General features: G+C 48.0%; 1 protein-coding gene across 2 annotated transcripts in view; it reads left to right on the top strand.

Moving 5' to 3' along the window:
• The window catches only part of FKBP5 (FKBP prolyl isomerase 5), a 97540-nt gene extending 77068 nt beyond the window's left edge, over window positions 1-20472 (top strand). For both annotated transcript variants that reach the window (XM_045843662.1, XM_045843663.1), the window contains exons 6-11: window positions 2405-2561; window positions 8344-8434; window positions 10758-10841; window positions 16116-16301; window positions 18608-18847; window positions 19450-20472. In XM_045843662.1, coding sequence (XP_045699618.1) covers window positions 2405-2561; window positions 8344-8434; window positions 10758-10841; window positions 16116-16301; window positions 18608-18847; window positions 19450-19557 — 866 coding nt within the window. In that variant the 3' untranslated portion in view covers window positions 19558-20472. The remainder of the gene's footprint in view (window positions 1-2404; window positions 2562-8343; window positions 8435-10757; window positions 10842-16115; window positions 16302-18607; window positions 18848-19449) is intronic.
• Window positions 20473-22709: the final 2237 nt, after the last annotated feature.

Below are 22709 nucleotides of genomic sequence, written 5' to 3'. Positions count from 1 at the left end.
CTTAGACCAGCTACACAGAATTATTTTTTTTTGCTTTCTTAATTACGTCTTCATTATCATTTGACTTGAACTTTTCTTTTTTTGCTTGCTTCACTTATCTTTCCCAACATGTTTATGAGTAGCCAGTCTTTTCCTAATGTGATGGGATATCAGATGTGAAGAGAACTTCTGAAATTATTTCTATAATTTAATACCTATCTGGAACCTGCAGCAAGCTCACACCAGGCTAGGAAACTGACACACAGGAAGGGACCCTCTGCAGTCTCTGGACTTCCTGTCTGACCACACACTCAGACTCCATCACCAAAACCCGCAGTGAATGTGCTGACAGTGTCCTCCCCCACTGACTGCCTCTCCTTTAGGGAGGGAGGTGCTTCTGACAATGAACCTCAGACAAAAAATTTGTCAGTGAAGCTGTGGGCTACCAAGATAATTAATCTCAATACTTGAGGAACTCCAAATACATGGGCTGAAATTCACTTTCCTCACTCAGCAAATCTTGTGTTAGAAAAGATTTTATTTATTTAATTTTAGAAGGAGGGGAAGGAAGAGAGAAAGTGAGGGAAAGAAACATCAATTGGTTACTTTCTCATAGGCACCCCAAATGGGAACTCAACTTGCAACCCAGGTATGTGCCCTGACTGGGAATTGAACCAATGACCTTTTGCTTTGCGGAATGGTGCCCAATCAACTGAGGCACACCAGTCAGTGCTCAGCAAATCTTTTTTCATGAAAAGTATCATCACATTAATATAAATTAAAATTTTATGCAGATTTAGACATATTTAATGCAAACTTTGCAGAATTTTCAACTCCTTTAGAAATATCAGCATTTCAGTGTGCAAGTTAATTAAGTTTTATTTTATCTAGAGCATTCCAAAAGTGAGAACAGAATCATCAGCATTTATGAGTGTGGGACAGAGAGCAAACTTCCTATATGCCGGCTCCACCCTGACAGGCCTTTTGTAGTTTGGCCGAGCTTCTCAGACGCCATCCTTGTCTGCAGCGGGAACAAGTCAGGATGGTACTAACCCCCGTGAGTTAAAAGGCACACGTGTCCGTGAGCCACCGTGGTCCCTAGTGTCTGTGTGACTGCTGTTCACTCATCAGGGTTTCATTTCTCAGGCCCAGAGGCGTTACCTTTGGAACTGGGTTTGGCCTGTGTTGAGAGTTACATTACTGGGTCATTGGATCATAGACTTTTAGAGCTTCCCAGGACCTTTGGGATGATGTAGTTCAAAAGTAGAATATGTTGGAATTTGTATTCGGAAAATAATGTTCTCATGGAATGAGTATAACAACAAATAATATTTATTTAGTCTCTCTAAAGCAAGTTATTGATCTGAAGTAGAGCAACCAGTCCACAACTCTGAAGCATTTTAGGAAGTGGTTACATTTGAATCTTGGCCAATATATTTCAGAAGCAGAAATGCAGAATTTTCTTGTGAAAGACAAATTATTATATCATTGATGTGTTATAATTCAAACTCATATTTCTTGTTGAGTCAAAGACCTATCAGGTAAGGAATGAAGAACCCTTACTATAAAAGTGGTTCAGAGTTTCAGAGAATTGTTCATCCTAGAAAAAAAGTGTAGTCGGTCAAGGAAAAAATACGTGTATGCATTTTCCTTATTTTGTATTGAAAAACAGAAAAGCCCCTTATTTAATGTGAAATGACCCTGGAAAGGAGCTGAGGGCGTTGGAGTGGAGCAAGGAACTAGGCCCCAAGCAGCTGGTCTCTCCCTCACATTTCAGATGCGGCGGTGGAGTAACTCGGTCTGTGACCTCGTTGTAGACTGTGGGTTCTGTCTCACTTTACACTTATTTCCCCACTGAGGGGTGGAGCTCTGTTAGTTGTTGATGGTGTTGCCTTTGGGTTTTCTGTTTTTATTCAATATGTTTGTGAGTGAGATTAAGACCCTCAAAAAAATAAAGAGTTTCGGAATATAGTTAACCTTGTACATCATTCCGGAAATGGGCATTCAGTTGTTTTTCATGCGAACATCTGAAGCCAGGGTGCAGTTCTCAGTGTTGAAGCAGTTACATACTTGGGATTAAATCTGTACCATTTTGATAATGATCTGTTAAATAATCCAGTATTTCTTGATCCTGTGAGGATACCTCTGCCACATAGTGGGTTTAAATTAAACCTGTGTTTCCACTTTGTTTTATTTTCCACTGAACTATCTCCTTGATACAGTTATCAGTAGTTGGAAGTTTAAAGTGGAAATGGGTAGAAACATTGTTGCTCTTCAGTTTTCAGACCAGGCAAGCTGAGCTTGGACAAGACGTCCATTTATGGCTCTAGATAGAACGAGAAAGGGGAAACTCTCATTTACCCCTTCCCTCGGTCTGCCCGCCCTGAGGAGCAGCCGGGTGACTGTCCTGTCTCCTCTCCCCCAGTCCACCTGGAAGGCCGCTGTGGGGAAAGGACGTTTGATTGCAGAGACGTGGCCTTCATCGTTGGCGAAGGAGAAGACCATGACGTTCCCATTGGAATTGACAAAGCCCTGGAGAAGATGCAGCGAGGAGAACACTGTGTGCTGTTCCTCGGATCACGGTGAGCAGCGCGCCGTCCAGTGCGCAGTGAGGTTGTCTGAAGCACAGGGATGTGTTTGCTTTTTCAGTCAACGTTTGATGTTGTCAGTGAAGTTAATGGTAAGAGTACAAACAATTAATTAAATTAATTAAATCAAGCTGTAGTGATGGAGTGAAGTATTGGACCTCAAATAACAAAGGGATGTGAAGGTGTTGACAGTATGTGGCCATGTGTAATGTGCACCCACATTTTTGTGTGTGCCACACAAGGGATTGTTATACCCATGGTATGTAGCCATCATACACAGCAAAATGTGGTGCTCAATTGATGATTGTTAATGAAAGAACCGACAAGCAAGTTTTACTTTTTTTGTTTATTTGTTTGGCTACCATATTCCCAAGGAGGGAATTTATTAGCACTTCTCACGTGATCCTCTGACCCCTCTTCCCTTTCCTCTAAATTAGGCAGAGGTTGGAAGTAGAAGAAACATTTGGATGATTTATTACCACTTGAATTTGTGCCCCCTGTTCTCATACAGAGTCCCTGAAAGAAAAACAACTGCCCTGGCTGGTGTGGCTTAGTGGATTGAGCCCAGGCCTATGAACCAAAGGGTCACTGGTTTGATTCCCAGTCAGGGCACATGCCCGGGTTGCAGGCCAGGTCCCCAGTAAGGGATGCATGAGAGGCAATCACACATTCATATTTCTCTTCCTCTCTTTCTCTCTCTCTTCCCTTCTCTCTAAAAAGATAAATAAAATCTTAAGGAAAACAACAACAACAACTGTTCTTCCTGGATGTAAAGGCAGTGGAGATGATTCACTTTTGCCTAAATTTTTCCCATTATAAGGATGCCCATCAGCCTTTCCAAGCTTAGAACTGCCAGACACTAATAGTCTCTCTTGTGAAAACATGTTTGGTATTGTTTTCACATCTGAAATTGTGCCATGAATCCAACCCTTTGAGAAATGGACCCTTGAGTGAAACCAGGGGGTTATATTCTCTTTGCCTGTAAGTGCATCTCCTTGTGTCATGTCTTCTCCCTCTCTGGCTCCCAGGGTTTGGGTGAGGAGGGTTTTGAGGAATGAAGAATCGTGCTGAACCCCACTCAGCAGTAGGTACTAGTGTGCCTCTTGCACAGTCGCTTGCCTTTGTGTGGCCTCAGCAGTCACCAGTGGCACGTTCACCTTTGCCCTGCCACTCGGGCCAGGGCCCTCTTTCTGGAGTGGTGCTTTATGCCGCCACGCACTTGAACATCCTCCCAGAATGCTCTGCACCACGAACCTGTTGGAGCCTTCGCTGGGCGCCCCTTGTCTTTAACACCTTCTCTGTCATACTGCTTTCTGCACCACGGGATTCCCGCCTCGGTGTGCTCTGCCCACCTTTCCTCTCTCTCGTAGTTCAGCCTCAGGTGAACCTATTTCTCTCTCTAAGGGACTTTTTGAAAATGGAGAAATGCATAGAGATGACTTTCTCCTCCATAACTGAGTAATATCCAGGGACTTTTAATCTGGCATTCCAAAATTACACTAGTTGTAGATTTATATGAAGAGTGTGGTATTTATGTCCAGTGTGTGTTTTCAGACTTAAGTTCCTTGGGGTAAGGTCTGGATGCACTGTGAACATGTGATGTTACAGGAATCATTTGTTACATTGTGACCTAGCTCACAGGGCACTGGTGGGGCAGATCTCTCAGGTGCAAGGACAGAGAGAAGCAAATTATCCTTATGGTTATCAATGCAAACAGTTCCTGCCAAGTTTAAATGGTTTGTTGTGTCCTCAGTGCTTCACCCCTGTTAGTGAGCCCTGTGCACTTCTGCAAGTCACTTAACTGCCCTCAGGCTGAGTTGCCGCTCCTGTAAAATGAGGATAATAGTATCTTCTTCATAAAGGTTTGGAGAACTAAACGAGATAATTATGTGAAGAACTTAGCGAAGTGCCTGACACATATCAACCCCTCAGCATATTAGCTGTTTTGCTCCTGTGATGTCTTTCCATTTTATCCTCAGACCACAAGAGAAAGGAAACCCGATTATAACTGTGGTGATTTTTTTCAGTTTAAGACATACAAATAGTCAACTACTTTTCATAAATTTTTAGGTATAAAAGTATTTCATTTGGTGTGTTTTTATCGTAATTTTTCATAGTGAAAAAGGAACGTGTTATTGTCTCTTCGAGACGTTGGTCAGTGTGCCGAGTTACGGGAAGGACCTGCTCTGCGATAGGAGACCATTCCCATGTGCGCTGCGAGCCCGTACCCGAGCGTGCAGGGCCCCCACGCCGGGTGCAGTGCTCCTGCTTGCAGTGACCCTCCTCGGATCCCCACTGGCCAGGCTGCCCTGCACCTGAGTGCTGTGAACGTGGCTGTTGCTCACCTGTGCTCAGTGTCACTTCGTGTCACCGCGGTTTCCTTCCCCAGAGGGGTCCAGGGCGCACCTTCTCCTCCATTCTGATGGACTGGGTGGCAGGATGTCTTCCTCATCAGGACGATATGTTTTATTTTGATTTAAACGCTGTGATTGATTCATCTTTTTCATTTTAGTTCAAGTATGGCTAGTTTTCACTTTTCCTTTTTCCGAATTGTTTCTATCCTGCACCAACCCCGAACAAAAACACAAGCCGCCAGGAGCCACAGTGTCTCCCTGTGTGGCAGCCTGGGTCACCAGCGACCCTGTGCTCTGGGGACTCACAGGGTCGGAGTTAAACCCCGGCTCCACAGCGCCCCCTTGTGTGGCTCTCAGGAAGTACTTCTCTCTGAGCCCGGGTTCTTTTGTCCATGAAAAAGGGAGCAGTTGGTAAGGACTTAGGGTACAAGTGGCTGTGTGCACGCAGAGGCTGATGGTCACTAGTGGTCATCGTTGTGTCTCTACCGTCTGCAGGCCACTGTTAATTGAAGAACATCAATATTGTACACATTGTTTTATTTACTCTGTTATCAGCTTAACTTTTAAAACTGCCCTTAAAGACTTCAATCAATCCCTATTTGTATGTCTGTCTTCTTGTACCTGTGTGTGTGTGTGGAAGTGATACGTGCAAAAGTACATCAATAAGTGCTTGACTGTAACTGTTGTGTGAACAAGACACGAAAGGAGTAAAATGAGAATCTGGGTCTTTAACAAAACACATCGCGGACGCTCCCACGAGCTCCGTGTTACGTGCGCCCGGGGATTCCGCCGGTCCTGTTTCCCCCGTTGTTCCTTCCCACGGGGGCGCCCCTGCGCCCGCAGCTTCTTGAGACTAAAGTTTTACCATCTCTAGCCAGGAGGAGTTTATTCCCTGACTTCAAAGAAATGTATTTTTATTGACTTTTGATCCAAGATTATGATATTCATTATTTATTTTTATTTATTTGGAATTTATTAAAGTTTGCTTTGTGGCCTTTAAGAAAATCATCAAAAGGCAGTAAGGTAGTGTGGATTTTTTCAATTTACCCAAAGGAGTAAATGTTTTCCAGTTTTATTGAAAAACACCTGGCACACAGCAAGGTAGGAGTTTAAGGCACGCGGCACGATACTCTGGATCACACACCGTGCGGGATGGGTCCGGCTCACACCCGTCTTCTCAGTTTGTCACTCGGGGGCGTCCTAGAGGTTTGTCGGCGGCTGTGTCTGCGAGTCAGACCCGTGTCTGTGCCGGGGCCTTCCCGCCCGGGCTGCTGCAGTGGACGGACATCAGCCAGCTCTCAGTGCCTTAGGGAGGGCTGGCTCGATGCCCCTCCCCAGAGGGCCGTGTCCTCCGTGCATCTCCACAGGCTGTCTTCATGTGACCCCAGGAGAGACTGCACAACAAGACCCTCCTTCAGTCTCCTTTAATCCCGTCGTTAATAAACACCGAGGGCACACTGGTGCCTCCCTTGAACACACCACCACACGTCCCACCGCAGCCGTGAGACCACCGCTTGTGAGTGCCTCGAAGACAGCTCCTCTCGCCCCAGTACTGGTGACGCCTTGGGCTGCGTGTTCTTGGCTGTGGGGACTGTCATGTGCATTGTAGGATGTTGAGCCGGGTCCCTGGGCCTGTACCCACTAGATGTCGGCAGCATGTCCCTGGTTGTGACAAACCCGTCCTTAGACGTTGCTGAAGGCCCTTGCGTCCCTGGGGGTTAAACTCCCCCCATCGAGTCCCACTGGTCTGAGGCCCGTGCTGGATCAGCTGTTTAGGGCAGGGCCACTGACCCGTGGGGCTCAGTGGACCCAGTTGTATACCAGTCAGTCCCGAAAGGACGTGCCGTCAGTCACCACACGCTCAGCAGGACTCTCCCACCAACCTAGTGCCCAGCAGGTAAGGAAGGTTCCTCATTCACCAGGTGGCAGAACCAGAAGAGGAGACACATAGGTCTGGGAGCTCAGATAGAAAACTAGTCACCACCTCCTAAAAGTGGCCACTGGTAGCTATGTCCTCTCATTTCTTTGGGGGAAACCCCCTCTGCCCTGCTGATGTGACTGCCACGCCCCACCCCTGCAGCTCCCTTTGCCTTGGTCTGGCCCCAGCTGCCGTGTCCTTGTGCAGCAGTGGAGGGGAGTGAGAAAGCATTTCCTTCCTGAACAATCCAGGCCGGGGGCAAAGGAAGCAGTGCAAGCATCAAGATCTGTGTATTCCCACTCTGGCCCTTTTGCCACAGAGAAAGTTCATTGGCATCAACCTGGTTTGGCATCTTGGGAGCCATAGCATGAAAGTTTGGGTTTACTGAGTTTTTTGCAACGTTCTTCCATATGTTCAAGCGTCGTCTGGCTTGGAACAGACGAGAACAGAATGAATCCCAGTGATCGCTTTCCTAACACGCTGGGCTTTCTTCTAAGTGCTGGGCAACCTCCGACCCAGACAGACGTAGCTCCACCAGAACTTCCAGTCTGGTAGATGTGTGCTCACTGCCTTGGGTTATTAAAGATTCTGCGTGATCCGAAGGAACATGTTTACATGTCTGCAGTGATTTTATCCAGTCAGTTGGGGCTACAAGGTGTGAGCGCCGCACCTTTACTGTGTGAGAGCCGCAGAGCCGTGAGAGCGTGTCTCCGGATGAGGTGGTAGAGCTTGCTAGGGCCGCTCTTTTTGGTTATATATTTGTTATGTCTTTTGTATTTTCCAGTGTGCTTTTTAAAAGTATTGAAGAAATACTGTGAAAATGTGTTTTTTTCCATGATGTGTGAGCCTTTCCTCCCATTCATCTAACTGGAAGTGGTACTGTTAGAAGGAGACAGCACTTGAGAGTTGAAAGCTTATTAAAACACACCTCTGCCATGACCTGGCTGGTGTAGCTCAGTGGATTGAGCACCGGCCTGTGAACCAAAGGGTCGCCAGTTTGATTCCCAGTCAGGGTACTTGCCTGGGTTGCAGGCCAGGTCTCCAGTAGGGTGCTCACGAGAGGCAACCACACATTGATGTTTCTCTCCTCTCTTTCTTCCTCCCTTCCCCTCTGTCTAAAAATAAATAAAGTATAAAAAATTTAAAAAAAATCCCCACACCTCTACCAAATAACAATAGTACCATACTGGTGACAGTGCTGTCTGCTCTGTCCTCCTGCTGCTAAAGCTTCAGGGAAGGGTCCTAATAGCCAGATAATGGCTGTGTTATCAAAAGACAGAATAAAGGGCAGTGACACTTAAGATCAGTGGAGCATGCTGCCCCCTGGAGCACAGGTGCTGCATCACATGTGCATTTGAAGGAGAAGAGAAAGCTCAGTCTAGTGTGGCTTCTCATAAACCATCACAGATAGCTCTGAGCTAATGTGATTCTGCAGAGCACCGAAGGACGTGCCTGGAAACACACCACTTGTTTTACAGTTTTATTTTTCTACTCTCCATTTCAGGTATGGTTTTGGAGAGTCAGGGAAGCCTACATTTGGCATTGAACCGAATGCTGAGCTTATGTATGAAGTTAAACTGAAGAGCTTTGAAAAGGTGAGAAAATACAACCTCTCTGAAATCATGGTGGGTTTCTTCTCCATCCACTTGTAGGAATTATTCAATATGTTATGAGGCAGAGCAGGTGGGTGGCATTTATTTGCATGTCATTCTCTTGTGTCGTCACTGATGCTCCTGGAGTGGGGACCGCGGACGCAGCACGGCCGACGCACCGCCAAGGCGCTCAGCGCTCTCACTCTGTCCCTGTGGGTCCGCCTCCTTTTCTGAGGGTGGGGAGAACCCAAGACTTGTCCCCTTGTTTGTTCACAGACTTGTTCTTTTTGTACATTTCCCCTCAGTTGAAGACAGAAAAGTTCATGTTCTGCCAAGCAGATCCTGGGGTGGGGGGGTGCAAGTTTCCAGGCCAAACGGGTCACACCCTCTCAGGAGTGGTGAAGAGGCCTTCGCTGTGGCTGCAAGTTATTGTCCAAAAAGACAAGGCTTCACGGGCCACCAGCTTTGTGACACGGAACACGAGAGACACACCTGCTGACCAAGGGCCTTTTCTTTTCATACTGTCCCAGTAGGAGAACAGGACAGTTTGTCAGTTGCCTTGAGTTCCAGAAACGGCACCCCTGTGTAACTGTGTCTCCGTCTCAGACCTGCCTCTGGAAGCTCCCAGCGGCACCCCCACCGGACAGACAGAAAGCACGGGCCCGAGCGAGGCACTCTGTCGTGTCCAGCTAAGTCCCCTGTGGGTCAGCACCAAAGCCCTTCCTTCCCCAAGAGCTTCAGGAACTGCATTTTGTTTGCCTGTCTTCTCCCCACAGCGCCCCCTACAGGTCCTGTATGTTAAACTTTGGACTGGAAATGGGACTGTTTATATTTTATTAGATTCAGAAAAGAAACCATTGTCATGCAGGCCTGTAAGTTTGGGCTGAGAAAGGCAGGGGGTGCAGCTTTGGGAGCTTCCTGCCACACCCCTCACACTTCACATTCCCTGCAACAAGCACGCTGTCTTCCTGACCATCACTGGTTGTCATGTCACCTCTTCTGACAGCTGCTGGCTCCACCCTGACCCTCCAAAGCTGTGTCCCAGCACAGTGTTGTTGGAGAGAGAGAGAAGAATCATTAGCTCACGGGTATTTGGACCTTTGACTTTCCTGTTCTCGTAATGAAGTCACTCCCTGCCCCTCCCACCGTGGCCCGGCGGGCACTGCCCCCGTGGCACCTCTCACTGGCGTTGCCCCCTGTCACTGCACCAGCGGTTTGTCTGTTCCCCGTGACACCGCTGGCTTTGTCTGAACCCATGTGAGGCTGTGTGATCTTGGAGGCAACTTGATTTAATTTTCTGCCTCATTTTAAGAATATTTTTATACTCCATAAAGCCTGAACCTAATATTAAAGAGCAAAGGACCCTTGTTACTAGATTTTCAAATAATAGAGCTAATTTGATGTGAGGCAGCATGGGGTTGCCGGAAAGCCTAGTAACTGTATTATTATTCACCTTAAAGGAATACACCACTCTCTGTCTTTAGATTAGAGAGAATTTCATAGTTACTCACTTCAGCTTCCTAATTCCTATGCAGTAAATAGCTCTGACATAGCCTTGTCATTTTCCTTAAAGGGCCCCAGATTGTTCTGTGGACTCTGGGATCCCCCTAAATCCTGCTATTCATACTGAAAGCACAGTTGTCTCTGGATTTGTGTCTTTAATGGGGGAGAATAATAACACAGATACCACAGTGTAGCAGATGATCATGGAATCATGTATGTATGGCTTTGAAATGATATGTTTGCATTAGTTGTACCCTCCCAGTTATGTTTGACTTGAACTCCCCCAAGTGTCCATCTGCAGGTTGATACAACTTGGAGGCTTTATTATGTCTGGTTGCATCAGAGTGGAAGGGACAACTGCATGACCTGGAACTTTAAAAATTCTCTTGAATCCACAGCTGTGGCGTGCCTACTTTGGCGTTCCCATGTCAGAGCTGGAAAACGGAGGCTTGAGAGAACCCCCAGCTCCAATTGTCCTGGCGTTCAGGGGAGAAGTCACAGGAGGGAAGAGGGAGGCAGCTTTCATCGTGTGGCCTCCCCTCTTAACTCCAGAGACGCACCGTTCAGCCGTCTCCAGGGGTTCGTGTCACTCACTGCATTTTTGGGGGGCTCCCTCCCTCCCTGAGCCTCGGGGTCCAGCTGCAGCTTTGTCTGTGGACAGCGAGCTCTAGCCCGTTGACGCCGTGGCGACGGCACACTTTCACAAGCCAGTGTGTCCGAGGGCTGGGCGTCGTCACAGGGGCCACTGTGTGTTCTCTTGGGTATCGGCTGACACTTTTCCCTCCTCTGTTCATCTCCCTGTTGTCACAAATTTACACAACAGGCCAAAGAATCCTGGGAGATGGACACCAAAGAAAAACTGGAGCGGGCTGCCATCGTCAAAGAGAAGGGGACTGTGTACTTCAAGGTACGTGTGTCCTGGTGCAGCCCTTTCCAGCTCAAAGAGTTTACTCAGGTGTCGGAGGACTGTGCTGATATTCCGTATTCTGAGTTTTATCAACCCCCTTCTGGGCAGGAATAAGCCGGACTGTGTACAAGTCTGTCATTTCCATGCCCTGGCCAGCAGCTCAGCTGGTTAGAATGCCGTCCTGACGGCCAAGGCTGTGGGTTCGCTTTCCAGTCAGGGCACGTGCCAATGACGCATCAATAGTGGAACGACAAATCGATGTTTCTCTCTCTCAAATCAATTTTTAAAGTCTGTCATTTACAGTATAAGAAGTAGTGAGAAAGGGTGAATTAACATGACAAAAGAATAGAAATGGTCTTCTACAATGTCTGTTCTAGACTGCAGCCCTCCCTAAAGGCAGACCAGGTCTGGCTTGCCCAGCCGCCAGGGGTCCCTCAAAGTCTGGAGCATCTTGCTTTGGTGCACAGTTGGCCCTCAGTCAGTGTTTGTGGGATGCAGCAAGAGAATCTAGAATAATTATGAGCAGTAAAGGGATTCAGAGCATGAGTTTTTACCTTGTTTTACTTTGCACTGTCTTGTGAAGTCACTAAGGCACATGACAAAGGACAGGGAACATGCAGGGATTTCCAAAGAAACCGACCGGAGGTCAGGATGATTAATGTCTCTGAAGCCACCGTGGTCCCTGCCACCCCCTGCTTTTGTGAGCGATCTTCAGAAATTCCCCAGTGACCTCCGTCATCGACTGCTTCTCGAAAACCCTTGCTTGTCACATCTAGTGCCGTGTGATTTCCTCAGTTACATGTGAGACCCCCAGAGAGAAGGAAAAAGAAAAAGACACAGCACTTTGTTCACTTCTGACCCAGGTGCTGCCCTCAGTGCTGCCCCCGCCCCAGATGCGCACCTCTCCGTGGCGAGGGAAGGCTCAGTGCGGAGGGGAGGCAGAGAGAGAAGGGGGTGTTGTGAAGGCTCCTTTCTGTTTCTGTTTTTCCGGCCACCACCGTCCACAGACAGAAGCTCAGTGATGCTGTCCGCAGTCTCACGCAGCGATGCACAGATGCGCTTCACCAGGCTTCATGGAGCGCGGGCTGCGAGACACGCCGCTGTGCCGTCACCCTGGTCTGCAGGGAGCAGCAGCGACGGTCAGCCAGGGGACACCCTAGGCAGTTCCGTGAGACTGCGAGGTCACACAGTTAGTGTGGTCAGGGAGCGACAGGTGTGGTTGTTGTTTCAACTTCAAGCTACGACCTCTTACTGGTCATGAAATAGTTCAGTGGCAGTGAATACTTTATGCAGTAAGGATAAATTTTGTTTCATGAATCTTTTGTTCACTTGTTGTGAATGGGTACTGGGTCATCATTTCAAACAGTTTTTACTGTGGATTTTGGTTAAACAAATTTGAAATCTCCTGGCTTACATAATTATTTGTATTTATTTCTAACTACTTATTTTATATGCTAAAATAGTGCACAGCTCACCACAAGGGAGTGTGGGGGGATGAGCTCTGAGTTGGAAGCTGGGAAAACTGGGCATTATGGCTCTAAGTGATATAAAGTCATTGAAGGTCTAAAAACGTTATATTTTCAAGTGCAAAGTTGAGGGAGTTAGATTATATGATCTCCAAGTTTCTTCCCCAACCCTAAAATCCTGTCAATTTTTAGTCTTGAGAGCAAGTTTGATTTTTAATTGACTGATTGATTTGCTTGTTATTTCAGTTTGTTCATTAGATTCCACACAGGAGTGAAATCATAGGGTGCTTGTCTTTCTCTGACTGACTCATTTCACTTAGCATAAAGTTCTCCAGGTCCAACCATGCTGTCACAAACGGGTAACGTTTTCTTCTGCTTTCACAGTCGAGCAGTATTCCATTGTGTGAATATGCACCACAGCTGTTTTACCCACTCGTCTGCCCATGGGACACTGGGCCTGCTTCCAAATCCTGGTGATTGTAAATAACGCTGCAATGAACACAGGGCTGCATATACTCTTTGGAATTGGTGTTTCAGATTACTTCGGATAAATTCCTGGAAGTGGAATTGCAAGTTTGGTGTTTTAAAAATTCAAATCATGTATATTGGGTACTTCTAAACCTTTCAAGTCAGATACCAAATGGGCTCTTCATAGACCCCAAATACACAGGACACTGGAATAAAAAGAAAATTTTCTTTAAAAACTTTTTTCTACAGGTCCTGAATGGTGTTTCGTATATACCTGAAATCCTTTAAAGCCTTTAAATGTATTTTTAAAATATTTCCCACGACTTCAAAATAGAATATTAACAGTTTGGGGGTGGCAGGTTGAAGCTCTTGGCATTTACTAGGATTATATCAACTCAATGTAGTAAAACAGCTTGACAATTTAGAAACTCTTATTGGTTATTGATGACTGAACTTTAGGGAATACTATTGATAATGAAATAATGTTGTAAAGCCACATGCCATATAGCTCTGAATATATAAAGAAAGCTCCTAAATGTATACAGAAAATGGCCAGAATTCGTGACCAGTAGCAGAAAGCATTGCTATACAATTACTTCAACTTTGTTGCTTCTAAGCATCCCAACTGCAGTAGTGATTTGTGTATTTCACATTATGAACCCTCCTAAAATGACTGATCTTTGAATAAAATCTGGATTAACAGTCACATAGATGGAACACATTATTTTTAACATGTAATTTGATAGAGAAAATCTTTCCAAAACACAAGTCCATTGGGGGAAAATTAATGAAAAGTTCAAAACCACTGACCTAAGACCCTTCTCCCAGAACGTGTCTGAACAGTCTGTAGGACAACCCAGTTCCCCAGACGCACCCGCACAGCTGCAGATAACAGGCCCCAGCAGTGGTCCTGGCGTTAGCTGTGAGGCTTCAGAGTAGTGGGGGAACGGTTTCCTGTGTGCATTCCCATTTCAGATTCCAGGCAGGTTTCTGTCTGCCACACTGGCCTCCTGGGCCTCATCTTTCTAGGGGGGTTGACTTGGAGCCCCCGCACTCCTGCAGCGTGCAGACTGTGGGTGACGGCAGATGCAGAGAAATAACAGTGACATTTCTGTCCTCAGTGCGTGGGAGCTCTGTTTTCATTGACCTGTCGGTTTGGTTTACCCTTCAGTGGGTAAATCTCTCCCCTGATAGGGCTGAATCGTGGTCAGCTTTTAAATGGGAACGATTTTGCTGTTTAGATGGGAATGTCCTCAGATGAGCCTCTGAACACTGAAGAGAAGAAGGTAGGACAGGACTCTCTTCACTTGGCTCTAAAAATAATTCAGCCTGGATAACAACATGGCATTGTGCCAGGCGTTGTGCGAGCTGTGCGACAGACGTGATTTTTACTTCCTCCCCTAGCTGACTGGGTTCCCCAGAACAGGAGCTTTCAGTGACTGTCACACCTGCTGAGTGTTTCTCTTTTCCAGTGTGGAGGCTCAGTGGCAGTGTGAGGACACTGCAGTGAGGTGGGGTTCTGGCGCCCCCTTGTGCTCTGTGGGGAAACATCATGTCCAAAGCCAGCAGGTGAAGGATCATCTTTCAACCACTGCACCCTCTACAGACAGCCAGGCTTAACTCTGTCTTGACCACCCCTGCTGAACCAAGAAACCAGTCATTTATGACTCTAGAATTTTAGTTTGAAAACACCTCGTAAGAGTCAACCCTGCCTTTTTTCTCCTTCCTACATTCTTTCAGTGAGATTTCCCAACCCTCAGCACTGCTGACGTTTGGGGGCTGTGTGATTCTGCATTGGGGGGAGGCTGTTGTGTGCACTGTGGGGGACACAGATGCCACCAGTGCAGGCACGCCCTCCAGTTGTGACAACTGAGAAGCATCTCTACACATTGAAAATGTCCCAGGGGCCAAAATCACCCAAGTTGAAGACTCCTGTGTTAGCAAATCTGAAGCAGAAATACCACAAAACAAACATCTTTGCTCATTGGAAGCTGAGATCTAAATAAAAGTATGTGTGATCGTGCTGTGTGGAAGGGCTTTCAAGGGCTCCGTCAATGTAAAGGGACTACTGTGAAGTCTGCTACTTGTTTTTCTTTTTAGAAACTGTAGCCTCTGCCACTCTGATGATTCAGAACCTGCAGGAGCTGTTCGGTCCTCTCCCTGTCCCTTCCCCGGAAGGGGGGCACTCGGGGGGGACGCAGCTCTGCCCCTGTTCAGGCCCAGTCGCTGCCCCCTGACACTGGCTGCCCGGTCTTCACCACCACGCGCGCCAGGGCTTCCTCCCCCGGGGGCGCTGCTGTCCAACACTGCCCCCTGAGCCCGTCAGAGCGGGAACGTTCTCGTGGACTCTGTGATGTTTCTCTTCTGAGCCACGGAGCCGCCACTCTGCACAGAGCTGTGTGTGCCGTGCTGACGGCGGTGAGTCCTGGTGATGTTGTCCGGACACCGGTCGCTGGTCACCTTGGGTTTGACGTCCTGATGGGTCTGATCACGGTCCGCCGTCTGGGAGGACGTGTCACCTGTTTTCAAGCTTTTCCGTCAGCTGTCTTTCATTCACCCTGAAACTTCAGGAAACCCACTGTCTCAGTTCCGTGGTTCCTTGTGTCGAGCATGTGTGTGACTCACATACGTGAGCTAATCATGCGTTGTCACTCACGATATGTTCAAATCCTACCAATCAGGGGAGAGAGTGAAAACATGACTAAAGGAAAGATTTCTTTCACCTGTCACCTCTGGAATTTGTGTTTCATAGTTATTTTTGTTGGATGCTGCTTTTTCAACTGAGTATATTCCTGTTGTTGTCGGTCAGCAAACTGTAGCCTGTTTTTGTAAGTAAGGTTCTCTTGGGATGCAGACCCCCGTTTATTTACACGTTGTCTGGGCCTCTTGTACCCACTGTGCAGGGCTGACGGTCAGGAGCACAGGGAAAGGTGACTTCCCTTTTACGTAAACTGGTGACATCGTCTGAAACTACTCACTAACCTTTCAAAGGTCTGAGAGATGGATAATAGCACCTGAGAAGATAACCCCAAAGCCTGCTGCCCTCCCTTGCAGAGCACTGCCCCCTTGGAAAGAGGGGGGGTGTGAGTGTTGGGAACACCTGTGCGCGGCTGTCCTGAAGCTGCTCTCGGGTCCCCAGGACCTCGGGAGGATGGGGAAGTGCCTGGGTAGCCGGCCCCTAGGACCGAAAAGAAATGATCAGACCCCTAGGTTTCGTGTGAGGAAGGTTTCCGTTTTCAGGATTTGGTTCTCAGGGAGGCCTGAGCCCACCCCTTCTCTTGTACCCCCGCACCCCCCTCCAGCCTGCACAGAGAGTGATTACCAGCTTTTTTTCTCCTAGGGAGGCAAGTACGTGCAGGCGGTGATTCAGTACGGGAAGATAGTGACCTGGTTGGATATGGAATACGGCTTATCGGAAAAGGAGTCCAAAGCTTCCGAATCCTTTCTGCTGGCTGCCTTCCTGAACCTGGCCATGTGCTACCTGAAGCTCCAAGAATACATCAAAGCCGTGGAGTGCTGCGACAAGGTGGGGTCAGCGTGGGGGTGGCTTCCCACACTCCACACCCTCCCTCCATCCTCACCCCTGGGCTGCTGTGCCTTCTTCTCAGGCAAGGAATAGAGGGTTTTTTATTTGGCTTTATGTATTTATGTTTGGGAGTATTTCTTCCTCAGTATGAACTGGAAATTCAGAAAGGTTTTAATTAAAGACTTTCCTGATGCCTAGACTGTACTTAAAATAAAAGGTCTGAGAAGATGAAACAAATGTTACCCATGACCTTCCTTAAATCTATGGCACTTCCAGCTCCTCAGGTTCAATTCAGTAAAAATCAGGTTTGACTCAAGCCTTTCGGGACTTCCTGTGACGCCGGCAGCTGCTCAGGTGGAGGCCGTGTGGAGAAGTCACTTTCCCCTGACACCACGTTTGCTCACTGGGCAGGAACACACGGGGATAATCTGAGGGACCCACTGAGTGTCCGCGGCCCTCTCCCTGTTCACACCTGTGTGGTTGCTGCTGCTCCTGGTCTTTGAGGGCGCGGCTGTGCGGGGCCAGTGTCCGTCTGCAGCGTGTCCGATGTCCCTGTGCACCGGCGCAGCTGCCTGTCCCTGTCAGGTGTCTGGTCTCCGAGTGAGCGTGTGTGCTGTGCTGTGGGTGCGGCTGACGGTGGAGTGTGTCTTCAGGGAAACAGAAAGGGATCTGAAAAACAAGCCACTATTTCACATATTGTTTGTAGGATCATTTTTGAATTCTGGTATTTTTAATTTTGTGGATCAGTACGTTTCCTATCATGTCTCACTAAATTTTTTGCCTAAGGAAGAAATATTACTGTTACATTGTTTAAGCTGTTTGCTTCTTCATTTGTATTGTAGCAGTATAAAGTCATTCAACTTCACACACTGCAGAAACACACAGGAACTCGAGGGTCCTCTGTGAAATCCCCCCCGACCGTCTTTCCAGGACCCGCCGTTCGTCTCACACTCGTTCCCTCTGTGTTTCCCACGCAGAGCAGCAGATGTGTGTGCTTGTCAAACGTGAGGGTATACAGCTTTGAGGACATCTTCCTGCCTCTGACCAGTCTATCGTGTAACTCTCCCTCATCCTTTTAAATCTCATTCAGTATCTACCGTGTGCATCTGTGGTTTATCCAGCCAGACCCCTTTGGTGGATTTCCGGGTGTTTGGTGTTACAAATCCTGTAGCGTCTCCCTGTGCTGACTCGTGGGGTTGTTTCTACCGGTCAGATCGGTAGCAGTGGGAATACTGGGTGAAAAGACCTGATTTTAACACATTAACATTTTCAACTTTAATATGCTATATGTGATCATTGGATATTATCAGTGTTTCTTTCCTAATATCATTGGCAACAATCAATTTTATTTTTATTTCTTCTTGCACATCTCTTCATTGTTTGCCATTTGCACTTCGGTGAATTTCCTGTTCACAGTCTGAACTGCACTGTCCGTTTCCGACTGACTGAGACGGCCTGTACGTCATCGCTGTCACCCCGCTGTCTGACAGTCAGGGGTGCTGGGCCTCTTCTCGTTTGTGTTTAACATGGTCGATAGCATCGTTTTTTTTTGTGAGGAAAGTTTTGCTGTTTACACAGTCAAATCTGCCTTCTCCTTTCTAGTTAGAAGTCTTCCCTACACTAAAAATGTAAAACTAACCCCATTCGGTACTTGCAAAACCTACTCCAACTAGGTTTATTTTTGAAAAAAATAATTTTAAAATAAGGCTACTCTATTTTTAGGGAGGGTTGCATGTAAATACACTTAGTTTAGAACTTATTTTTGGGTTTCTGATGAGGTAAGAATTAACTCTTATTTTCCGTCATGGGTAGCTGCTGTCTGGGCCCCGTTTGCTGTGAAGCTGATCCGCTCTCTGAGGACCTGCCTCTGAGCGCTGTGTTCTGTCCCACGGGCCGTTTGCCCACGGACTGGTGACCAGACTGGTTCAGTGTCTGTGGTTTAGTCCTGTATCTTTTTCTCCAGTAAGGCACGTCCCTCTTATTATTTTTCTTTTTCCAAAATTTTCCTAGGCATTCTTGGGCATTTACTCCTTCCATGAAACTTTAAAACGTACTTCTCAGGATCCCCCCTCCAGACCCCTTTGTGATCTTAGAGAAATGGTATTAAATACAGAAATTAGTTTCGGTAGTGCATTGTATTTTGATCAGTAGTGCAGAATAACCTTGAGCCCATCTTTCAGTATGCTTTTTCTACAAATTAGTGAGTTATTGGCCAGAAAGCTTTAGTGAGTTATGTGAATACTGAGTGTCTTTAAAACGCCCCCTAGTCACACTCATTCTCTCTAAAACTGAACCGTCCGTTCTAGGCCCTGGGACTGGACCGCACCAACGAGAAGGGCTTGTACCGCAGGGGCGAGGCCCGTCTGCTCATGAACGAGTTCACGCTGGCCCGAGGGCGACTTCGAGAGGGTGCTGGAGGTCAGCCCCAGAACAAGGCCGCGAGGCTGCAGATCTCCGTGTGCCGGGAGAAGGCGAAGGAGCACAACGAGCGGGACCGCAAGACCTACGCCAACATGTTCGCGAAGTTCGCAGAGCGGGACGCCGAGGTGTGTGCAGACCCGGTTCCCCGCAGAACCCCGGGAGCACGGAGCAGGGGGCGCAGTGCGGTCTGACCTGAGGCTGGATGGGGTCCGGGTGGAATGGGCTCTTCCTCCCACCAGGGCAGGAAGTAGCGCACTGACCTGTCCGTGCAGGACCTGAGGGACGCTAATTCCCTAGAAATTAAACAAATCAAGCACATCAGGTTTCTTTTAAATAACACCTCCAGGTTGAAGACCTCTGATTTTCCCAGCAGCTGGGCTGGGGAGGAGGAGGGGTGGGCAAGGGTCCTGCCCTCCCCCTGGAGGTTCCTGGCAGGGGGGACAGAGGTCAGCCTCCCCTGCCACAGAGTTGTATCCTGAGCTCATCCTCCACTCCCCACACTCCCCACCCTCTTTTGTCACATGGACTTGATTATTAAATGGTGGCAAGCTAGTCATTTAACCAAAGAAAAGTAAACTCTCCCCCTTTAAACCATGGGCAGCACAGCCCTGCCTGACCCAATCAGGAAACCGGAAACAAAGTCCTTGTACCGCCCTCTCGTGTCAGACTCGACAGACAGTGGGTGGGGCCAGGAATTACTCGAATATTTCCCTTATTTCTTCCTCAGGAAGAGGCCAGTAAAGCAATGGGCAAGAAGACGTTAGTAGGGGTCGCCGATCAAAAAGACACAGGAAGTCCAGCAGAGGAAGAAGGGCGATCTGGAGACCACGTGTGACCCCACGCAGAGGAGGGAAGAGTCCCAGTGACCTCGGCCTGCTCCCCGGGCTTTCCCCAACTCAGGACTGACCGTGTTCGGTGTGCAGTTTGTCACAGTCTGTGTGATTCTGGAAGCAAATGGCAAAACCAGTGGTCCCCACAAAACCACCCCTGCTGCTGCCCAGGGCTGTCACTGAGGGGAGGCGTGGGACCCCTGTGGGGACACAGACAGGTGGCCGTTGGTGTGGAGAGGTGCAGCCGGCAGCGGAAGTCCAGCTCATTTCAGTTCAGGTCAGCTTCCCCCCTGCAGTGCAGGGTCCCCCGGATGGTCCTGACCATCAGGGCTGTCTGTGAGGTGTCACCTGGGATGGAATGTCAGTAGCACTTCAGAAACCTGAAAATGAATGTCCACTGAATTTCTCCTTTCCTGCAGACGGGTGGGGAAAGGAGGGTGGAGGTCTGTGTTTTCAATCACTGAAGTGCTGTGACTGTGACTGTTGTGTTTTAACCAACAGAATCCACAGTGGAGCGGCCTGCTGGCCCCCTCAGGTCCACAGCAGCATCACAGACTTGGCACCAAGAACCTCACAGGCCACTTGCTTGCAGACTTAGCCCCGCCCCCTCCTTAGTGAGCCCACCCCCCTCTGAGCTGGCTTTCTGCCACACCTGCCTGTCCCTGAGGAGGAATTCTGTCCTTCCTAAAGCTCTCTTCAGCAACGACAGGGAGCAGAGTGGGTGTCTGGATTCGTTTTCTGTGTTTTGGGTGAAGTTCTGAGAGGCCGAAGTGTGTAAAGAGCAATCAGAATCGTGCATTTTCCTTCGTCCGCTCCTTTTAGGAAACGATGTGACCGCAGTCCCACCTGTCAGCCCCGCTGCTACTCAGTACCTGGTCTCCACGCCAGCCCCTGCTGTTAGGAATGTCCGACTTGCTCTTGTACCGGGAGTGGATGTGTTTACACATCCACATAGGACCCGTGCAGCTTTTTTTGTTGTCTTTTAAAACTAACTGGCTCATAAACATTTGTATGTACCCTGGTTTATGGAACTTATTTACAATCCTCTCTTTTGAAAAAAAAACCCGTCTTGACTTCTTACTATTAAGTAGCTGAATTTTTAAAAACAAACTCTGGGGTTGGAAAAATCAGTGGTCGCTCTCCCGCGTTAAGGTGTTCCTCACAGACTGACACGCAGCGGCTTCCTTTTCCTGCGCCGAGAGCTCCTCTGTGCTGCTGCGGGTGTGACAGAGAAGTGAGGAAGCTTCCCGTGCAGGTGCATCCAGCTCACAGTCTCCAATACTGGGGCACTGAGTTAGGGCGAGTCTCCACATCTGTACATGTCACTGAGTCTTAGTCCTTCCAGGTAAACAAGGTGAGCCTGGCTTTCTGGTCCCACAGACTGAGGAGCACTCCTGGGAATGCTTTTGGCGACCTACAGCACTCACTTCAGCCTGCAGCATCTCACTGCTTTACATCGTAGAGAACACCGGCAATTATATTTTAGATTCCCTTTAATTTTGTGGTGGTTTTAACAAAACACTTTCATTATCGGGTTAGGGCTTATTTTAAAACTAAATGTCATTTCTTTTTCTACCTGGGTTCTTAGCCATGGAACAAATGGAATTGTATTCTGTTTCACCATAATGACATCTAAAATTCTTTTAAATTCCCAGTCATGCTTTTTTCTTTTTCCATGAGATATTTCTTTCAAAAGCCCCAAATCTTCCCTAGGAAATAGGAAAAGCAAGAGTTGATTTGGCTTGTTTGCTCAGCTGTTTAGCATTTGCAGCTCTGTGGGCGAGAGCGTGACCCCAGTGAGCCCGAGACTGAGACTTGATCCTGGAAAGGCCAGCGAGCTCTCTGCAGGTAACACACACAAAGTGTCCAAAACTAGATCAGCCCAGCCACTGTCCCCCAAGTGTGTCTGTGTCACCAGGGGGAGCAGGCAAGAACGTGGAAGAGACAGAGGAGAAGGGTGCACTGGGTGGGTCCCAAGAAACACTCAGAAGGGGACCATCGCTGCTTGAGAAAAAGAAACCTCACAAGTTCTTGCAGAAAACCCGGAAATCTTAGTTTGTCTAGAAATTGGCAAGTGTCTTTGAACCGTCTTTTAGATGCTTATGGAGTGGGGTGAGTTCAAACCAAAACAAAAAAAAACCATTCAGATGCACTTTTTTCTGTGTTCCTTAACTATACAAGTGTGTTTCACATTGTTCTCGGTTTTGCTTAAATAGTCTTCAGGGAAGGTTGTTTGGGTTGGAAAACTATACTCGACCGAGTGACACGAGACAGGAAGTTGGCAAGGACAGCGGGGCCCTGCTGGGTGCTGTGACGTGCACCCGTGAGTCCGTCCACACTGGGCTGAACACTGAGAAGGGACGCGTCTGTGTTCCCATGAACCACACGGTCGGGAAACAAGAGACTGTGTGTTTTCAGTAACCAGTGGGTATTTGACCAATTTAAGTGATTATAATGTAGATTCAATTTGGGAAACGAAGAGATTTAATTTGCCCTTTAATAAAAATGTGAAATATAAGTAAGCCTGTGTCAGCTGATGCCCCATGTTAAGCATGCATTTCTTCTTAAGCAGCATGTTTCATTGGAGTCACGCACTCTGAAGGCCTGAGGAGAGGCTGTCACACACCATGAAGGACGCATCACTCACTACAGAAGGGAGGGCAGTGGGGCTGGTGCAGGGGCGCACTTCTCTCCAGAGGTAGCACCGAGGTCTGCAGAGGGCGGATGCAGGCTCCAGGCCTTTCACTCTCTCTGCATTCCTTGCTTCGTCTCTGCATGTGAGGCATACTCCCCCCCTTTGGCTGCTAAGTCATTTGATAATGAGATAATTCCCCTTTTTGCATATTTTTCCTAAGCAAATAATGACTAAGGTGGGCACGTTGAGATGAGCCAGAGCAGCTTCCTGGCTGTGAATCTGTGATCTGGGTAATTGGAGGCAGCCTGCACCTGTCTGGAAAGTAGGAGGAGTGTCAGGAAGCACTTTGTTCATCCTGACTTGGTCTCTGCAGCGACACTGAACTCCCCTCTTAGCGCGATGCATTAGAACACACTCTCTGAGACTGGCGACATGGGTATCAGATTCACTGAGTGTGAGGTGATTAGTCTAAATCCCAAAACTCAGAATCCCCCAGCCTAGCTGTGTGTCATTTCCGTCAAT

Source organism: Phyllostomus hastatus, unplaced genomic scaffold (assembly GCF_019186645.2).
Source record: "Phyllostomus hastatus isolate PE091 unplaced genomic scaffold, TTU_PhHast_1.1 phas_contig_40, whole genome shotgun sequence".
Taxonomy (NCBI): Eukaryota; Metazoa; Chordata; class Mammalia; order Chiroptera; family Phyllostomidae; genus Phyllostomus; species Phyllostomus hastatus.
The sequence above is the reverse complement of the archived record's forward strand: the minus strand, read 5'-3'. Positions and strand labels throughout refer to the sequence as shown.